A 22,189-nucleotide genomic window follows, 5' to 3' on the forward strand; every position below is an offset into this window, starting at 1 on the left:
GCTTATGAAACAGAGCTGCAAGAAAAGGAAAGGAAGCTCCATCCTGAAGTCTCCAAAAACCAGACCTTTGGAAACAATTTCCTACAGGACAAGGAGGTTGTAAGAAGATATAACCTCTAGGCAGAAAGCCTCATGGGTGAGCAAGCTGAGATAAAAATATAATAGGATGAGATTAAAAAAAGGATAATGAGATGGGGAAATTGCAATAAAAGTATTGTTGCAAATATGCAACAGAAGTATTAAAATCATCACTGGAGGAAAAGTTAGGAAAAAACATAATAACATAGAAGACAAATGTGAGAAATCCTTTGTACTGGATAGCCCATTATACCTCAAGTTATTGTTACCTCCTCAGATTATCCATCCATTAAAATGCTATTACAATCACTTCTATTTTGACTAAATTGGAATAACGATACCAGATTTACCCTTCTATTGAAACAACTAAAAACTGGACAAAAAATATGAAACAATGGTCCATAGGACACTGAATGTGGTAGCACCAAATGGTGATCCCAAGAGATAAAAAACAAATGAGATGATCCCTGTAATTGTCACATTTTACTGTCCAGAAAGAGTTTCTAGGCTGCAGCACAGGGAAGGGGAACCCAGGAAGACCCTGGAAGTCTCTCTGAATTGAGGAGGCGGAGTTCGGAGTCTGGGGAGTCCCAGGTGGCTAGAGTTCACAGAGCAGTGCACCAAAGAGGAGGAAGCTGCACGAGAGAACTCCAGAGATCTACAGAGGGTCTCCTGTGAGTAATCAGTGAAGAGTTTCCCTCAATTACTCAGCCAAGTAACAATTAGCACAGATGTGTGAAGGAGACTACCTGAGGCTAGGGAAAGAATCAGTATTGGAGGGAACAAGCCCTGGAACACAGGAATAGTGTCTATTCTCACCAACCAAGGTAGAAAACCCCCATATCTCAAGAAGCATCGGGTAGAGTACTTGGAAGAGTTTTGCTTTGGTAGTTGGGTGAAATTAGTAAATGCCTCTCTGGTCCTGCCTAACAAAGCTTCAAAAGCTTGACCCAAAAAAGGTTACATATTTCCAGGTAACCTAAATGTGCCCCAAAACAAACCTCAAGAATTTTTATAAGAATACAAAAATATCCAATACCCAATGATGTAAAATTTTTAATGTCTGGCATTTAACAAAAAAATGACAGGTATGCAAGAAGAAAATATGAAAAATAATGAGAAAAAGCAATTGACATGGAGCCGGAAATGATACAGATGATACAATAGATAAAAACTTTACAATAATTGTTACAAGTGTATTCCATCTGTCCAAGAAGCTAGAGGAAAGATTGCATATGTTAAGAAGAGACATAAAAGATATATAAAAAATAACCACAACAATTGTCTAGATATGATGTGTGGGAAATGAAAAAATGCACTGAATAGGATTAGCAGTGGATTAGACATTGCAGAAGAAAATATTAGTGAATTTGAAGCACAGCAATAGAAACTATCCAAAAAGACTAAAAAAAAAAGAGTATCATATCAGTTAGCTGTGGGACAACTTCAAATAGACATGTAATTGGAATACTTGAAGAAGAGAGAAAGAAGTAGAAAAAAATTGAAGACATAATGGCTGAAATTTTTCCAAATTTGTTGATATTTGATAAAAGCTATATAATCTCAGGTCCAAGATGCTCAACGAACCCCAAACACAAGGAACATGAATAAAACTACACCAAGGAACATTATAATCAAGTTGATTAAATCAATGATAAAGGAAAAAAATCATAAAAGAAGCCAGAGGAAAAGAGACACCTTATATAGAGAGAAACAAAGATGAGAATGACTGTAGTTTTCTCACTGGAAAGAAAGCAAGCTGAAAGCTAATGGAACAATATCTTTAAAGTACTAAAGGAAAAAAAAAATGTCAACCTAGAATTCTTTTTTTTTTTAAGATTTTATTTATTTATTTGAGACACAGAGATTAAGAGAGAGAGCATGAACGGAGGGGAGGGGCAGAGAGAGAGGGAGAAGCCGACTCCCTTCTGAGCAGGGAGCCCAATTTGGGGCTCAATCCCAGGATCCCGGGATCATGACCTGAGCTGAAGGCAGACGCGTAACTGACTGAGCCACCCAGATGCCCCTGTCAACCTAGAATTCTTTACTCACAGTGAAATATCTTTAGGAAAAAAAGGCAAAATAAAGAATTTTTCCGATATACAAAACTGTATAGAGCGGCAATACAAGAAATGATAAAGAACATCTTTTTAGTAGAATTATACCATACGGAAACCTAGATTTATACACAAGAATAAAGAGTACTAAAACAGGTAACCACATGGGTAAATACAAAAAGTATTTTTATTAGTTAAATCTCTTTAAAAGATAATTAACTACTGAAGCAAAAATAGTAACAATGTGGTTGTACAGTTTATAATTTAACATAAATAGAAGTAAAATGTATGATAACAATAGCACAAAGGCCTAGGTGGAAGAAATGGAGGTATACTGAGGTAAATTTCTTTTCTGAAGATTTATTTATTTATTTATTTGACACAGAGAGAGACACAGCACAAGCAGGGGGAGCAGCAGACAGAGGGAGAGGGAGAAGCAGGCTCCCCACCGAGCAGAGAGCCTGAAGTGGGGCTCGATCCCAGGATCCTGGGATCAAGACCTGAGCCGAAGGCAGACACTTAACCAACTGAGCCACCCAGGCGCCCCTATTGCGGTAAATTTTATATAGTATATGCAAACTGGAATAATATTACTTGAACATAGACTGTGATAGTTAAAACAGTCAATAAAATAATATAACAAAGAGTTATAGCTAATAATATTAAAAAGGAGATAAATGAAATCATAAATAATTCAACTAATTAAAAGAAGACAGAGAAAGAGCAAAAGGGAAAGAAAGGACAGACAGGGGAAAAAACAAATAGCAAGACGGTACTTTTAAACCTAATGATATCAATTATCACAGTAAATGTAAATGTTCTAAAATTCTAACTAAAAGGCAGAGATTGTCAGCTTAGATTAAAAAAAGACCCAACCAACTACATGTTTCCTATTTAAAAAAGTCATTTTAAATATAAAGACACAAATACATTAAAGGAATGGAGAAAGATACCACTGTAACTCTAGTTAACTAGAGTGGCTACCTTAATTATGAATATAATTATAATAAAGTAGATTTCAAAGCAAAGAGTATTACCAGGAATACTGGGAGTCATTTCATAATGAAGAGGTCAAATCATCACAAGAACATAATAATCCTAAACATTCTATTCCTTCATGTTTACCTAAAAGGAATGAAAGCTGTCCACATAAAGACGTGTACTAAGAATATTCATGTTTTATATGTAATAGCCCCAAACTGGAAACAACCCAAATGTCCATCAAAAGGAGAATGGATAAACAAATTCTGGAATATCTACCTATATATTGGAATACTAATCAGCATTAAAAATATGTTAATTATTGATACACACAACAACATGGATAAATTTTAAAACTATTATGCTGAGTAAAAGAAGCCACACCAAAAAATGTATATACTGTATGATTCTATGTATAAGGATAGAAAATTCAGTCTAAACTATAGTGACAGCAAGCAGATCAGTGATAATACAGAGATGCAGGTGGTGGTAGGGAGGGTGGGAGAAAGCGATTATAAGGCAACTTTGGAGATGACAGACATCTTCATTATATCGATGTGGTACTGGTTTATAGGTGTATACATATGTAAAAACTTATTAATTGTACACTTTAAACATGTGCAATTCATTTTATGCCAATTATACCTCACCAAAGCTGTTTTAAAACATTATTACAGCCTTTTCCAAAGATCCTTGGATTACCAGAACTATGACTGGATCTTGAACCACTGTTCTAGTCTACACTGAGATGTACTGTTCACCCCAGTCATGGAAATGCTGGGGTGCAGAAGGACTGAGGGGCACAAAGTCCTACTAGTGCTTTTCCTCCTCAAGCTGCCTTATGTAAAACACCCCCAACCCATGGCCATCTAAGTACATCCCTCAGGGACCATCAGTAATAATAGACTAACACCCTCTTCCAGATTACAGAAGTTCTGTCTAGGTGCCAAGTCATAAACTCTTTTGCTTGAGGGTTCTTAGGCAGACCTGACTAGTTCCACCTTCTCTCTTAGTCTCTGTATTACTTGTTGCCTTCTAGTTGGGCAGTGTTGCATAGTGGAAAGAATACCAAGCTAGAGGCAGAGGACTGGTTTTCTAGCTCTGGGTTTGTGTTAAATGGTGTGTGATCTTGCACGAGTGGGCTTACTATATTCAACCTCAGATTTTTCATCTGTGGAAAGAGGGACTGGCATTAAAATTGATCTTTACCAAAGTCTTGAATGACAGGAAAAATGTTTGTGAGTTTAATGTTAAGTGAAAAATAAAGCTGTTTCCAAAATTATATGTATAGTCTGATTCCAATTCTGTAAAAAATATATAGAAAAAATCTACAAGGATACGTGTATGCATGCATGTGTGTAACTTCACTGGTAAATTATGGGTGATTTTGTTGTTTCCTTCTTTTTTTGTACTCTTCAAATTTTTTGCAGTGTAACTGTGTTACTTTTATAATTGGGAAAAACTAAGAAACAATTGAAGGACTTTCCTTGAGAGTTCAATATTCCAAGTTGCTGAAACATCTCAAGAGCCTGAGGAACAAAATAAAAACCAGGAGAATAGAGTTTACATCGTTTATCCCATGTAGACCTGGGCATTGAGGGAAGGGTGCATTCAGGATTTCCTAGCTGACATCCTGACAGTGCTAGATTGCTCAAGGCTCTGAACCTATGTCTGGTCTTAGTGAAAGCCCCTCTCTGCTGTGCCTATGGACCCAACCGTTTACCTACCTGGTTCTGGAAATGAATAAACTTGAACTGGGTTGTTCTAGATCTTAGCTTGGAGATTGCTCTCATAGGCCTAAATAGGCCATAGCAAATGAGAATCTCGTTTCCTCTGGCTTCTGCTTGGGCGACAGGAAAAGGTTGGGATTTTTAACAGATGGCTGATCTAAGGTGATACCAGAATTTGGCTCTTCCTTATTGGCAGAGGCCCCTCTCTGTGGTATCCGTCTGTCCCTACATTCCTGTCTCTGGTGAACAGGGGCATCTAATTAAGACATCCATGGAAGGTGGCCTAACAGGAAAAGGATTCTCTACTTTAGATTTCAAGTCACAAAAGATGAAAAAATGCTATATACCTCCCTGGGCCAATACTCAGATCATTACCCTTTTATTATCTGACCACAGGAAACTGATATCCTCCAGACACAAGGAATATGGGACATCACAAATCACTCCTCCAGGAGGAAGTCTCTAGAAGTTGCTCTCAGACCCAGAATGATACAAATGTTGCAAATAAACATGGTGGTCAAATACACCAGCCAAGTGCCATTATCAACATCGATTACCTTTTCTCAAATATCATGTAATGACAGCATCCCCAATAAATCCTTCCTTGGTTACTCAGAAATTTCAGCCACTAAAACAAGTCCTACCCAGACAATTTGGAACCTCAGGGAATGAAGTACAATTTCTCTCATGTTCCTCTTGAAGTTCCAGATACTTGGACTAAGAAAGTCTCTGGGTAAAGAATCTGGGTCCAAATGCTTGTCATGGTTGGATTTTCTTGCTCAGAGTTTAGAATCTCAAGGTTCCCAATTTTAGAATCTCAAGGTTCCCAATTTCACCCTTCTCTTCCTATTATGAGAATACTTTAAGTCATAACATGCTTCTGCTATTCCACATATGATTTAAGATTTATTTATAACTTAAATCCATTTACCCAAGGGGCCATGGACCTAGGATGGGTGGGTGGATGCTGGGAAGGGCAGGTGGGTGAGACATACTTTGTAGAGTCTTGCCTTGATGATGCCTCTGAAGGCCTCAGAAAGGCACTGAGGCTCGTAATCCTTGCTTCGTGGAGCTCTATGAGAAGCTTGAAATTTGCTGAGCTTTTGGTCCAGAGGCAACTTTCCTTTCCCAACTGTGCTCTGCTTTTCACCAACCGTAAATTTTTTATCTCACCAGTCCTTCAGTTACACCCTGAAAACTCTATAATCCTTCCAGTTGCCCTTTTTTGCCATGACTAGAAAAAGGATTAGAACTACATCTAGTACCAACTTGAAGATATTCTCTCATCCTTCCAGGTCCCTGGCAAATAGATGAAAATAATGTTAACTGCTTCACCTTGCTCCTCCTCCTGACTTATTAAACCGGTGCATGTAAATACCTCCAATTCTCCCAACCATGCCTTTGTGCTATTGTTCTACATTTCACTCCTACTTATGTTAGAAACTGCACAGCACAATGTCATTTTTTTGCTTCGATAGTTAATTGCCTTTCAAAGAGATTTAACTAATAAGAAAAATATTCTTTGTATTTCCCCATGTGGTTATCAGTTTCAGCACTCTTCATTCTTGTATGTAAACCCAGGTTTCCATATGGTATAGTTCTACTAAAAAGATTCCCTTTACCATTTCTTGTAGTGCAGCTCTGTAAGTTTTGTCCCATCTGAGCTCACTCTTACCTTTTTGCCCTACTCACCTTCAACCATCCACAGGCAGAGTCATCTGAATCTCAGCCCTAGAGCCACCTCTTTATGTACATGATCTGCCTGTCTCTGCCTCTGCATCTCTCTCTCTCTCTCTTTCTCTCTCTCACACACACACACACACACACACACACACACTCACTCAAACCCCCATCATATGCTTTCTCCCGAGAAGGTTCCCCTTCTCCCCTTTCTGGCCAGGCAGCCCCATCAGAAGTAAATAGCTAATGAGCTGCCCTGTTTCAGGGCAAATGAAGCAAGAGCCTGATCAAACCTCAGAATCCCAGCACATTTGAGCGGTAGTGGCCCCAAAGACGGAGGCAGACAAGATCTGCTTAAAGGACATACAATGACATGGAGACAAACTGCTGGTTAGATTTACCCCTCCTCCCAAAGATGGGGTATTCTCCACTGCACCCCACCCCGCAAATCTAGTATTATAAAGACTTACCTGTATCAGGGGCACAGGCCTCATCTGCTTTGGCAGCATTATCCACATTCTGTATGGTGGTATCTGGGGAGTAAAAAGAAGGTTTGAGGACCAGCCCATGTTCTCTAGCTTGTTAGAGAGACAGGTAGGGAACCTCCCTATGGGGTCTGGATCACTTGAGTTGTGTGTCTCTGAGTGTCAGCTGGGTTTATGCTGACTTATTGGGGTTGGCTATGTCTCCCTCATTACAGCCCAAGCTTCAAGAAGACAGTGACCACACCTTACCCTTTCTCTGCCACTCCTGGGCTCATTCCAGCCTGCGTACATGACCTGAAGGTGCTCCCTCCAAAGGCTTCTTGCAGTCTTTGCGGAAGGTTCTCTTCCCCCGCCATACATTTGTTTGGGCTTCCTCTCCTCTCCATTGTCCCCTCTGATCCCGAGGGCAGGAATTTTGCCCCTCTTTATTCCTCTGAGAGAGCCATCAGACAGGGCTTCCTGTGAGGCCCTATGGGGAAAGGAGTCCTGGTGTCCTGATCCCCATTCCCACCCCATAAGGAAGTTACTATGCACAGGGGACCCCCTAGCAATGCAGCTGTGCCTGTGGCAAATGCATCAGAGCTACAAAATCTCCTTTCTATCTTGGGTAACACTGGCCTACATACCTGGGCCACTGGCCTCATTGCTGGCCCCATCCATTGGGTGGTCAGGGGTCTCCCGCCCGGGCTTCTGGCTGAAGGCCAGGAAGAGGTGTGTGCTCAGTGGCTGAGGAAGGTCCACCTCCAGGTACGCCCTCATGAACAGCTTGAAGACATCGTAGCTAATTGGCTGAGAAGAAACAAAGAGGACAGAGAAACTGGGGAGGGGGCAGGCAGGCGAGAGAAATGAAAGGGAAGCAGAAGGAAGTGTGGGACTTGGTGGGTGCAGGAATGAAAAGGCCAGGAAGTGAGGGAGAACAGCAAGCACAAGGAGCAGGGGACAGGATGCAAGAAAGAGACGACACTGGTGGTTGCACGTTGCGGTTTGCCAGAAGCTTCTGTAATAAGAGGTGTCCAAAACTAGGTAGAAATGGGGTGATGGGGAACGAGCATTGGGAGTGGAGGCCACAGAGGAGGGCTCTGCCTGAGTCAAGGCCCACAAGCCAGACTGCTCTCTAATGAGCAGGATTTGATCCGTGCCCTGGAATCTTAGTGAAGATGAAGAAGGACGTAGTGGAAAACACGATGGAAAGATGGTTCTTCTGTGGTGTCTCCGTTTTCTGCTTGTGCTGTGAGGGATGTGATTCCTGAGTGTTCAGGTCTCAGAAAATAGGAAAAGACAGGCTCCAACCTTCATACTTTCATAACTGATCTTCCTTGGATGAACCTCAAGAGAACAGGAGAGGGTATGTGTCTGGCTCAGCTGCTCTCGAAACATGTCCTTGTGAAGGTTTTAGGCACTGGGAGAAGAGCAGGAAGCCAAGGACAGAAGGTAGAATCAAGAAACATGCCAAAAACTAGAACCTCTCCCTGCTGTATCTCTCCCACTACTGCCTGGCTTCTGGTCCCGGGCTGGGAGCAACCATGCCAGAAAGGGCTGCTGTACTCAGCAAACACTCAACAAAGACGGTTTGCAGTGAGTCATCACTGGCTCATGCTCTGATGGCATCAGATTCTTCATCAAATCAGCAGATGCTCCTGGAAATCACTGAGGAAGCTCTACTCTAAGATCTGCTGTGAAGGCTTTTGTAAATAATAACAGCCATGAGAATAAAATCCCTTTTTGGGAGCCTACTTTGCTCTCCTTCCAAAATGTTGGTAGCATTTAACCCCTTGTCTCTTCTAGAAAATCTGGGAGCCTTCCCAGAACCATGAGCTGGCTTAAATATATACAATAAGGTCTGGGATACAAAGTTTGGGCCCTAAAAACAAGCGATGCCTTCTTGACCCCATTGGGAAGGAGCTCACAAGGCAGTTTCTACTTGCTCCAGGCTGTCCTTTGCAGAGTGGAGGAAGCCCGATTTGGTTGGACAGAGGATAATGCAGGCTCCTAGAAGATTAAGGGATCTCTAAGCAAATGGTGGATTCATATTTCTTGTGATAACTACCACCAATCTGTCTTTATCTCACTGTCTTTTCTGCCCCTGGATCTCTGTGTTTCTCTTTCTGACCCTGTCTCCACAGCCTCATCACCCAAATGTTCTTCCCCACACATCCTCCTCTTTTTTACCAGTCTGCAAGAGCAAAATCTTTTCCTCCTACTTTCCAAGTGGAACCTACCCACTATGACCCTTGATTCCACCCTCCCTCCATCTGAAGGCATCTCCCAGCATCTGCTTCTCTATCTGCAAGCATGTTCAAAGTCACTGTTCCAAAGAAATGGCTGGATACTCGAGTTACTAGCCTGTCCTTCTTCCCTTCCCCTTCTGTGTTCCCTGGCCAGACCCCACTAGCCTGTTACCACTTTAGCCCCATTCAGTCTGGGTTCTAGCCCATCACCTCTGAACCCACTCTCTTGAAAGTCATCAATTCAGTTGTCTCTTTTCTGACTTGCTCATCTTTGGCTTCTCTGTTGCATTCCATCCTCTCTTCTTGAACTTTCTGTTTTCCATGTTGTTGTGCTATTTTGGTTTTCTTCATTCTCTACTTTGATTTGACTATTTGCTGATGGCACTGTTATATTTTAAAAGGCTCTTTTTGCATTGTCTTTTCCTTCACACTATTTAAATTGACAAGCACTGTTTACAATGTACAATTGACTCTTGAACAACATGGGTTTGAACTGTACAAGCCCATTTACTTGTGGAAATTTTCAATAAATACAGTACAGTACTGTCAATGTATTTTCTCTTCCTTATGATTTCCTTAATGACATTTTCCTTTCTCTGGCTTCCTTTATTGTATAATATAGTACAGTATATACAATACATATAACACATAAAATATGTGTTAATCAACTGTTTATGTTAAAAGTAAGGCTTCCAGTCAACAGTAGGATATTAGTAATTAAGCTTTTGGGGAGTCAAAAGTTTTATGTGGATTTCTGACTGCGTCGGGGGTCAGTGATCCTAACCCCCATGTTACTCAAGGGTCAACAGTAGTTTCGAGCCCCAAAGTGTCCCGTTAATCTTATCAAATTGAGAACTATCAGCAGAAAATATTTCTGGAAAACAGACTGTACTAAATGATTTTTAAAAAGAGCAAGTTTGGTTAAACCAAGTCTAATATAACGCTCTTCAAAAACCAAAGTTGACAGATCGTCAAACCAGAGCAGTGTGGGATTCAGGGGCCCTTGTGACTGGTCTCAGCTCCACCCCGTTTCCCCCTCTTTGTGAACCTCAGTTTCTTCTTCAGCAGATGCTGAGTGCTGAATGAGAAAATCTCAAATTCTCAGCTTCTGTTAGCTCCCTCCCTCAACCAGCTCCTCTTCCCGACCCTGCAGTTTCTGCTAACACTGACAATACCAGGCTCCGTTTTGAACTCCCAGTCATCGGAGACCAGGTGTTGTCCCTTCCTTTTATTCACTGTTCTTTTGCCACGTCTGTCACCTCCAGGTCTTTTCTGTGTGTCCACTGTCCAGCTGCCTCCACCTGGATGAGAAAGCTATGGAGGCCCAGTGTCCCCTGGTTTCAGATTTCTGTTCTGTACCTCCGACCTGGACCACTGCAATACTTCTCGATGTGCCTCCCCCTGCATCTGTCAGTCCTCCCATCTCATCCATCCTTGCCAGATTGATCTTCCCAAAGCACAATTCTGAACAGATTGCTTCCCTACTCACAAACTTTCCATGCCTTCTAATTGCCCATGGGAGAGGTGAGATCAGTTTTAAATCATATGCCCCTCTATAACATTGTGAGCATGCATTCACATTTATCTTTACTTATAAATTGTATACATGTACTGTGCTCCTCTATTATACACTATAAAACATACACAAGAGAAGAAATTAGAAAATAGAAGAAAGATGAGATAAAAATCAATGTGAATAATGAATCATGGAACACTACATCAAAAACTAATGATGTAATGTATGGTGATTAACATAACATAATAAAAATGATCAATGTGCAGGGTCTAAAAGGTCTAATTTGCAGTGTTCCCACACACCAGGCGATCATCCTGTGTACTCCTTGAGTCCTCTGGGATTCACAGCCCTCCCATAATCCCACTCCAACCTAGATTTATAACTACTTCAAGCTCTGAGATCATTCTGGTCTTTTCTCCTTTTATTACCTATGTGTACCTCTACCCTGTGTCCACACTGATCTCCATGTTCTTTCCTGGTCAAACCTCCATGCATATCTCATAAACTGCTTCCTTCTCTACCTGTTAAAATTCTAGCTATCCTTTAAGGTCCAGCTCTGATGTCACCTCCTCCAGGAAGCCTAGTATGATCTCTGTACCTGAATTTCTGTACTTTTCCACTTCGATTCATGTCCTATGACACTTTTATCAGCTGCCCTCTTATTAATACAGAGTTGTTTATGATAAATATATCCTTAGTTCCTCAACTACATCTAGAGATCTGGGAAGGTAGTGAAATATCCTATTTTATCTAAGCAACCCCCCCCACCACCACATATGACCGTGTTTCCTGATAGGTATTTTAGAGGCTGTGGGGTTTCTTTGTTGTACACTTGGCTGTCATCAATTACTGTAGGGTCTATTCAGTCATTATATATGTACTGAACCTCCTATGTACAAGAAACACCTTGGGGAACACACCTTGACATACACAGAGGTCTATACCTTCAAGAGACTCAGGTGTTGAAATAATTCCAATACAGGATCAATAATGGTGAGTACAGGAAAAATACTGAAAAACTATTATGAGAACTTAGAAAATGATGATTAGAACCCATGTCCAACCATTCATGACCCTATTCAGGGGAAGCGGATGGCATAGAATAAGCCCAGAAACAAAGGTCATTCACACCAGAAGAGCCCAGACCTCCGCCTGTCACTGAGGTTCTGAAAGTTCAGTCACTTGCCCAGCCATCAAGCAGCAGAGTAAAACCAGAAGCCTGATCTTCTGACTCCCAGTCCAGTGCTCCAGCTCCCGTGTCTGTTCCAGGTCCCAGTGCTAACATATGGCTCCCTGTCACTCTCTACAAGGACCTCAAGTACAGTATGCAAAAAAATGTGACTGTGTGCCACTCTCAGAGTTATATCTGAGTTATGAGAGAGTCATTCTTTATGAGCACAAGCCAGGCTCAGAGGAGCTGTTAGTGAATGTGGGTAGAAAGTGGTTTACTATGCCCAAACCAGATAAACAAACACTATGAGACACGCTGAGCCATGTCTTTGCTCTGGAATAACATGCTAGGCACCGTCATGACGCAGGCCTGTTTTTTCCCAGAAACTGCCACTTTCATAAAGGAACTGACTGGGCAATTGCTGTTTCTGCAATCTGTTTCAAGTGTGAATTCTTGCACAGGTCAAGAAGGGAGGGGAACCAGATGGACAGCTTACTGTGTATAGGGCAGTTTAAATACATGATCTCATTTAAGTCTTAAAAGAACAGTGTGAGGTGTGACTATTACTGCCATTTGGTGGATGAAAAAAATTCTGAAAACATGAATAACTTGCTCAGAGTCATAAAGCAAGTGGCAGAGCTGGTGGGCTCTGTGCTTAGATGTGTTTGAGTCTAAGATCATAAGACCACCAAGCCACCTTGCCCCTTTTGCTCCACTGTGTTCTGCTTCACTTTCTGGCTGTTGTCTGCTGTACTTGGTTCTCCAGAGAATCACTCAGCACTGATGGGCAGAGGCCTGCTTGTCACGGCCAGATGCACTTGTATTCCTGGCCTCGCTTTCCTAGCTACTTGCCCCTTCCCACAACTAACTCATTCTTCCTTGAGACATTTTAGCAGCAGTAAGCCATCAAGCTCAAGAGAAATTAAATTCTTTTTGTTTCCCCAACCATGTGTGGGGACATTACACCTACTAGAAGCCAGCCACACTGTGAGAGAGAATACAATCAGAGTGAAAGAGCTTCCCTGGGATACGGCAGTGCCAGGCGTACAAAGAGTGGGGGCCAGTCTGATGGAGGTGGGGGTGGCAGCAGGCTCGTAACAGCCAAGCTGCTCTCTGCTTCTGAAAGCTCCCAAGGCCTTCACACCCTCAGTGACCCTGACCAAATTGTTCCCCTCCTACTCTTCAGCCTCAGGACTGATGGGCTGATTAGCAGCCCCCACCCTCCTTTGTTCCTGTGTTTTTGGACCTGGGGGTGGGGAGGTGGGAGGGGCAGGGAGTCCTTTGCTGGCTCCGCCATCTTCTCTGCATGGCTTCTCCTCAGGAATGTTCTTTGAAATGGTTCATTCTCAGTCTGGCTCTGTATGGGCAACCTTCCTCCTGCTTCATTCTCCTGAGGATTGGTGCATTTGATCCAAAGCCCCTGCTCAGGTAAACCCTGAGGACATGTGCTTTGTTGGCTCGCTGACAGTGCCCAGGAGCAGAGTTGACTCAAAGGTTGTTGAAAGGATGACAATACGAATAAATAAGTGACCTGTCATTGTCCCAAATGATCCTGCTGATCATTTTTCTGCCGTTAACCCTCATGAAAGGACCCAGGAGCAGGGAAAAGGAAGTTGAGTTTTAAACATTCTGAGGAAAGGAGCCAGAAGGGGAATAATAGTGGGTACCATTTTTAAAGTGTACTATACATTTTAAAAAATTATCTCATTCCATCCACTCATCTGCAAACTTCCATGTCTTTGTTTGTTGTTATCTTCAGGTCAACGATAAGGCAAGTGAGGCTCATAAAGGTGAAATATTTCAGGCCACATTGCTGGCTGGCAGCAAAGGTAGAAGTCTAACCTAAGGCCATGTAACTCCAGAGCCTGCCAATAGGAAGTAAGTTCTGGAGGGCAAGAACGGTGCTTCTTCACCTTTATACCTTCCACAGTGCCTGGATGTTCAAGAAACATTAGATGACTTGAATCTGAAAGTAGTGGATGTCTTGCATTCATTTATTCAACCAACAAATATTTCTTGAGTGCCTGCTATGAGCCAGATTACTCCTCTGGGCATGGGGGATGCCGAAATGCACAAATATATAGCAGGACAGATGGTGAGGAATACTAAAGAGGACAATAAGGCAGAATAGAGGGACAAGAAGCATCAGGAAAGAGGGCTTAAGATTTTAAATAGAGAAGGTGACATTCACTGAGAAGGTGATTTGAGCAAACGCCTGAAAGAGATGAGGAAATAACAATGTGGATATATGTGGGAGAAACAGTCTAGGAAGAGGCAAAAACAAATGCAAAGGTACTGAGGTTAGAGCAACCTTGGCTTGTTTGACAGCATCGAGAAGGCTAATAATAGCTGGAAAGGAATGAGGAGGAGAGTAGCAAGAGATGAGGTTAGAGAGTAGAGGGACGTACAGATGGTAATGACCTTGATTTTAACTCTGAGTAGGGGGTGGGGGAACCATGAAGGGATTGTAGAGCAGAGCAATGACATGATCTGACCTAAGTTTTAACAGATTGCTCAGGATGAGCATGAAGAATAGACTTTAAAGATCAAGAGCAGAAACAAGGAGCCCAGTTAGGTGACTATTACAATAATCTGGGCAAAATATGGTGGTGCCTCAGGTAAGGGTGGAAGCGGTGCCTGTGGTAAGATGTGACTAGATTCCGGATATATTCTGAAGGTTGAGGTGGCAGGGTTTGCTGATGAATTGGATGTGGGATGTGAGAGGGAAAACTCAATGATGACTCCATAGTTTTAGACTGAAGAACTTGAAGAATGGAGTTGTCATTTACTGAAATGGGGAAGACTGCTGGAAAAACAGGTTTTACAGGTGAAGATCAAAAGGGCTCAGTTTAGCTCATGTTAAGTTTGAGATCGCGACTTGATTTTTTAGTGAAAATGTCAAGTTAGAGGGATGAAAGGAGAATCAGGAGAGTACAGTGTCCTGAAATCCAAGTGAAGTCAGTAGAGGAGGATCTGACAAACTGTGTCCAATGCTGTTGAGTAAAATGCCTATTGAGTTTAGCTACATGGAGATCCTTGGCTATCTTCACCAGTGGTTTTAGTAGAGAAGTGGGGGTTACGCTCTGATTGAGGGCTTTCAACAAAGAGGGAAGAAGAGAAATTAGAGGCAATGACTATAGACAAATTGTTTGCACAGTTTTGCTATAAGGACAGGAAAGAAATGAGGTAACTGGAAAACTAGAGTCAGGAGAACAACTTTAATATAAGACAAATAACTATATGTTAATATGTTGATGAGAAAAACCTAACAAATAGTGGAAAGCTGATGTGAAGGAGATATATATACAGAGAGAGCAATGCCTGTCAATAGACTAGAAGAGGATGGAAAGGAGTGCATACCTGGAGGGGCTGAACTTACTAGGAACATGGAGAGCTCATTCCTAGTTACAGGAAAGAAGGTACAGAGGTGGGTGAGGATCTTGTGGAAGATCTCTTCTGATTGTTTCTATTTTCTCAGTGAAGTAGAAAGCATGGTTGATAACTGAGAATGAGGACAGGAAAAGGGAAAGATTTGAAGAGAGAGAGGAAGGTATGATGTAGTCTTCTAGGACAGTGAGAGAATCATTAAACTTGGCAAACATAAATGGCTCATTTGAGACTTAGAGGAGAAAATATGTTGAGAAACGAGTTCTTTAAAATGAGCTAAACTTTTAGAAGTGGAAAAAATTATGGAAAAGCTAGAATATAGGGCTTTTAAAGGTTTGAAATGGAAACGTTCTTACCTCGTGTGGGTCATATTGTTTGATGCTCCCACCCTCATTAAACTCAGCCAAGACATCCTTTATCTTCTTGGAAGAATCTGGAGAGACATAATGCACATGTGAAATACTGGTGAACAGCTAATGGTAGCTGGGCCAAGTAAATTCTCCCTGTCTAACCTTGGTTATGATGGAGCAACTCCTCATTCCCAGGGCTATGTGGAAAAATGTCACTCTTATCTGCCCTTCTGCCCTCTTATTTCCTTTTTTCAGTATAGTCTCTCTCCTGCTGTATGAACTCTCTTTCTAAAACACAAATGTGATCTGATCGTGTTCCTACTCAGTACACTTCAATGGCTCTCTGTTTTCCCGGGATAAAGCTTAATTCCCTTAGCTTGGTATGTAAGTACGTGGTGATTTGACCTAGCCCATTCCTTATCTCTTACTTTAGCCTACCACTCACCCCACTTTTCAGCCACATCAAATCACATTTCCACAAGTCCCTGAATATACTGTATTCACTCATTCATTCTTTCATGGAGTCTCTTCTCTATGTTGTAAACTTCACTCAATTCTTGGTACCCAGCTCAAATGCCAACTCCTATGTAAAGTCTTCCTTTATCAGGTAGAGTTCCCTCTCCTGGATCCCACATGACTTGTACACAGCTCTGTAACAGCACTTGTCATATAGTGTTATAACTGCTTCCCTTACTCACCTCCTGCCTCAGTTCCACCTTGAGATCTGTAATTGGCTAGTAAGGCTTTGTATATCATATTACGGTCTGACACATAACTAGTGTTCAGAAAACCAATATACTAGGTGACTGTATAACATCTGAGCAGAAATTTTAAAACATTTAAATTTTTGTTGATTAAATAAGAGGAATGGACATTAAGCCCAGAGATGCTCTGTCCTTGGTGCTGAAGCAGGGACTTGGGATTCATGAAGCATGGTGACTTAGAAAATTTTCCTTTACGGACTGGCATGATATCTTCAGAGCACTAAATGAGAAAAAAATGCAGCCAAGGATACTATATCCAGCTAGACTGTCACTGAAAATTGAAGGAGAGATAAAAAGCTTCCAGGACAAACAAAAACTAAAGGAATTTGCAAACACGAAACCAGCCCTACAAGAAATACTGAAAGGGGTCCTCTTTCAAAGAGAGCAAAGACAGAGCCTAAAAGCAGCATAGACCAGAAAGGAATACAGACAATATACAGTAACAGTCACCTTACAGGCAATACAATGGCACTAAATTCATATCTTTCAATAGTTACCCTGAATGTAAACGGGCTAAATGCCCCAATCAAAAGACACAGGCTATCAGATTGGATAAAAAAAAAAAAAAAAAAAAAAACACCTATCAATATGCTGTCTGCAAGAGACTCATTTTAGACCCAAAGACACCCCCAGATTGAAAGTGAGCGGGTGGAAAACCATTTACCATGCTAATGGACACCAAAAGAAAGCTGGGGTGGCAATCCTTATATCAGACAAATTAGATTTTAAAACAAAGACTGTAATAAGAGATGAAGAAGGACACTATATCCTACTTAAAGGGTCTATCCAACAAGAAGATCTAACAATTGTAAATATCTATGCCCCTAACATGGGAGCAGCCAATTATATAAGGCAATTAATAACAAAAGCAAAGAAACACATTGACAACAATACAATAATAGTGGGGGACTTTAACACCCCCTGACTGAAATGGACAGATCATCTAAGCAAAAGATGGAAATAAAGACTTTAAACGACACACTGGACCAAATGGACTTCACAGACATATTCAGAACATTCCATCCCAAAGCAACAGAATACACATTCTTCTTTAGTGCCCATGGAACATTCTCCAGAATAGATCACATCCTAGGTCACAAATCAGGTCTCAACCGCTACCAAAAGATTGGGATTATTCCCTGCATATTTTCAGACCACAGTGCTTTGAAACTAGAACACAATCACAAGAGGAAAGTCAGAAAGAACTCAAATACATGGAGGATAAAGAGCATCCTACTAAAGAATGAATGGGTCAACCAGGAAATTAAAGAAGAATTAAAAAAATTCATGGAAACCAATGAAAATGAAAACACAACTGTTCAAAATCTTTGGGATACAGCAAAGGCAGTCCTGAGAGGAAAGTATATAGCAATACAAGCCTTTCTCAAGAAACAAGAAAGGTCTCAAATACACAACCTAACCCTACACCTAAAGGAGCTAGAGAAAAAACAGCAAATAAAGCCTAAACCCAGCAGAAGAAGAGAAATAATAAAGATCAGAGCAGAAATCAATGAAATAGAAACCAAAAGAACAGTAGAACAGATCAACCAAACTAGGAGCTGGTTCTTTGAAAGAATTAACAAGATTGATAAACCCCTGGCCAGACTTACCAAAAAGAAAAGAGAAATGACCCAAATCAACAAAATCATGAATGAAAGAGGAGAGATCACAACCAACACCAAAGAAATACAAACAATTATAAGAACATATTATGAGCAACTATATGCCAGCAAATTAGATAACCTGGAAGAAATGAATGCATTCCTAGAGATGTATCAACTACCAAAACTGAACCAGGAAGAAATAGAAAACCTGAACAGACCTATAACCATTAAGGAAATTGAAGCAGTCATCAAAAATCTCCCAACAAACAAAAGCCCAGGGCCAGACGGCTTCCTAGGGGAATTCTACCCAAACGTTAAAGATGAATTAATACCTATTCTCCTGAAACTGTTCCAAAAAATAGAAATGGAAGGAAAACTTCCAAACTCATTTTATGAGGCCACCATTACCTTGATCCCAAAACCAGACAAAGACCCCATCAAAAAGGAGAATTACAGACTAATATCCTTGATGAACATGGATGCAAAAATTCTCACCAAAATACTAGCTAATAGGATCCAACAGTACATTAAAAGGATTATTCACCACAACCAAGTGGGATTTATCCCTGGGCTGCAAGGTTGGTTCAACATCCGCAAATCAATCAACGTGATACAATATATTAACAAAAGAAAGAACAAGAATCATACGATCCTCTCAACAGATGCAGAAAAAGCATTTGACAAAGTACAGCACCCTTTCTTGATCAAAACTCTTCAGAGTATAGGGATAGAGGGTACATATCTCAGTACCATAAAAGCCATCTATGAAAAACATACAGTGAATATCATTCTCAATGGGGAAAACTGAGAGCTTTCCCCCTAACGTCAGGGACACGGCAGGGATGTCCACTCTCACCACTGCTATTCAACATAGTATTAGAAGTCCTAGCCACAGCAATCAGACAACAAAAAGAAATCAAAGGCATCCAGATCGGCAAAGAGGAAGTCAAACTCTCACTCTTTGCAGATGATATGATACTGTATGTGGAAAACCCAAAAGACTCCACCCCAAAACTGCTAGAACTCATACAGGAATTCAGTAAAGTGGCAGGATATAAAATCAATGCACAGAAACCAGTGGCATTCCTATACACCAACAACAAGACAGAAGAAAGACAAATTAAGGAGTCGATCCCATTTACAATTGCACCCCAAACCATAAGATACCTAGGAATAAATCTAACCAAAGAGGCAAAGGATCTGTACTCAGGAAACTATAAAATACTCATGAAAGAAATTGAGGAAGACACAAAGAAATGGAAAAATGCTCCATGCTCATGGATTGGAAGAACAAACATTGTGAAGATGTCAATGCTACCTAGAGCAATCTACACACTCAATGCAATCTCCATCAAAATACCATCCACTTTTTTCAAAGAAATGGAACAAATAATCCTAAAATTTGTATGGAACCAGAAGAGACCCCGAATAGCCAGAGGAATGTTGAAAAAGAAAAGCAAAGCTGGCGGCATCACAATTCCGGACTTCCAGCTCTATTACAAAGCTGTCATCATCAAGACAGTATGGTATTGGCACAAAAACAGACACACAGATCAATGGAACAGAATAGAGAGCCCAGAAATGGACCCTCAACTCTATGGTCAACTCATCTTCACAAAGCAGGCAAGAATGTCCAATGGAAAAAAGACAGTCTCTTCAACAAATAGTGTTGGGAACATTGGACAGCCACATGCAGAAGAATGAAACTGGACCATTTCCTTACACCACACACAAAAATAGACTCCAAATGGTTGAAAGACCTAAACGTGAGACAGGAGTCCGTCAAAATCCTAAAGGAGAACACAGGCAGCAACCTCTTCGACCTCAGCTGCAGCAACTTCTTCCTAGAAACATCGCCGAAGGCAAGGGAAGCAAGGGCAAAGATGAACTATTGGGACTTCATCAAGATAAAAAGCTTTTGCACAGCAAAAGAAACAGTCCACAAAACCAAAAGACAACCGACAGAATGGGAGAAAATATTTGCAAAGGACATCTCAGATAAAGGGCTAGTATCCAAAATCTATAAAGAACTTATCAAACTCAAAACCCAAAGAACAAAATCCAATCAAGAAATGGGCAGAAGACATGAACAGACATTTTTCCAAAGAAGACATCCAAATGGCCAACAGACACATGAAAAAGTGCCCAACATCGCTCGGCATCAGGGAAATCCAAATCAAAGCCTCAATGAGATACCACCTCACACCAGTCAGAATGGCTAAAATTAACAAGTCAGGAAACGACAGATGTTGGCGGGATGCGGAGAAAGGGGAACCCTCCTACACTGTTGGTGGGAATGCAAGCTGGTGCAGCCACTCTGGAAAACAGTATGGAGGTTCCTCAAACAGTTGAAAATAGAGCTACCATACGATCCAGCAATTGCACTACTGGGTATTTACCCCAAAGATACAAATGTAGGGATCCGAAGGGGTAAGTGCACCCCAATGTTTATAGCAGCAATGTCCACAATAGCCAAACTGTGGAAAGAGCCAAGATGTCCATCGACAGATGAATGGATAAAGAAGTTGTGGTATATATACGCAGTGGAATATTGTGCAGCCATCAAAAGGAATGAGATCTTGCCATTTGCAATGATGTGGATGGAACTGGAGGGTGTTATGCTGAGTGAAATAAGTCAATCAGAGAAAGACATGTATCATATGACCTCACTGATATGAGGAAGTCTTAATCTCAGGAAACAAACTGAGGGTTGCTGGAGTGGTGGGGGGTGGGAGGGATGGGGTGGCTGGGTGATAGACATCGGGGAGGGTATGTGCTATGGCGAGTGCTGTGAATTGTGCAAGACTGTTGAATCACAGATCTGTACCTTTGAAACAAATAATGTAATATATGTTAAGAAAAAAAAGAAGAAGAAGATAGCAGGAAGGGAAGAATGAAGGGGGGGAAATTGGAGGGGGAGACAAACCATGAGAGACGATGGACTCTGAAAAACAAACTGAGGGTTCTAGAGGGGAGGGGGGTGGGGGGATGGGTTAGCCTGGTGATGGGTATTAAAGAGGGTACATTCTGCGTGGACCACTGGGTGTTATGCACAAACAATGAAACATGGAACACTACATCCAAAACTAATGATGTAATGTATGGTGATTAACATAACAATAAAAAATTTAAAAAAAAAAGAAAATTTTCCTTTCCATTGGAAATAATTTGGAAACTACCAGAGAAAATGGTGGCTTCTTCTTCTTCTTTTGAGTTTTATAAGGAAATTGGGAGTCTAGAAAAGGGAGTCAGTAATTTTTATTATAAACACATCCTGAGTGTATCCTGTGTAGTTATCAGAACTCTAGACATCAGAGAAAACCAGGGTCTCTGTGCTCTCCTTGTCTCTTAGTACCGTGGATAATTAAGAGCTTCCCAAGCTCCATTACTGCCATGATTTGAGAACATCTGAGCAAAGGGCAATGTTATTAAAAATTGACATAGTGTTCCTTGGTGTTTTTACAAAGGGCTACTCTTTCTCATAGGCCTGTGTAAAGTAGATGTGCGCATGGGCTGGGCTGTTCTCCATGGCTCTGCTGACTTGGATTCAATCAAGCACAAGTTATAATCATTTCAGGACTGAGACATACTGAAATGCCACAGGAAAATGTTGATGTTGCCTAAAAATGGACATTTCTTCCTGAAATGCAAAACAGATGTTGAGAAAAACTAATAGCTCAGTGAGATCCAGGCAGCAGATGTCATCAATTTGGGCTGCTTCCACTCAATTCAGAAGACACTATGGAGGGTGAGATGCTGCAAGGGACTGTTGAAGAACTAGCTGGAGAGATTATCTGAATAAATGTGGTAATGATGGCTACCTCTTGTTGGGGGTCTTTCCTGCATATGCTTATATACTCTCCCCTGCCAATCCATGCACATTTGGTTATATTTTCTTCAGTTTACAGAAGAAAAAGCTGAAATTCAGAAAAATTAAGCGACTTGCCTAAGAGGGTTTTAATTCAGGTCTAGTTTGGCTCAAAGTCTATATTACTTTCCCTTAAGCACTATTCACTGTTACTTCCCAAACACTTGCTAACACAGGGAAAAAGGTAATTAATGCTATAACAATAATACAGAAGCTCTAGGAAGCACAGAGCAGAGAAGTAGAATGAGTAGGAAAGAAGTAAAATTAGGATGACAGTAAGCTTGGGTGGG

The 22,189-nt window shown here is 41.2% G+C and overlaps 1 protein-coding gene across 6 annotated transcripts in view; it reads right to left on the reverse strand.

Annotated features, from left to right (window-relative positions):
- Window positions 1-22,189, reverse strand: part of DGKG (diacylglycerol kinase gamma) — a 211,202-nt gene that overhangs the window by 144,976 nt on the left and 44,037 nt on the right. For all 6 annotated transcript variants that reach the window (XM_027586646.2, XM_027586645.2, XM_027586641.2 and 3 more), the window contains 3 exons: window positions 15,670-15,746; window positions 7,638-7,800; window positions 6,997-7,059 (listed from right to left, as the gene is read on the reverse strand). In XM_027586646.2, coding sequence (XP_027442447.1) covers window positions 6,997-7,059; window positions 7,638-7,800; window positions 15,670-15,746 — 303 coding nt within the window. The remainder of the gene's footprint in view (window positions 1-6,996; window positions 7,060-7,637; window positions 7,801-15,669; window positions 15,747-22,189) is intronic.

This window comes from Zalophus californianus, chromosome 1 (assembly GCF_009762305.2).
Source record: "Zalophus californianus isolate mZalCal1 chromosome 1, mZalCal1.pri.v2, whole genome shotgun sequence".
NCBI classification, from domain to species: domain Eukaryota; kingdom Metazoa; phylum Chordata; class Mammalia; order Carnivora; family Otariidae; genus Zalophus; species Zalophus californianus.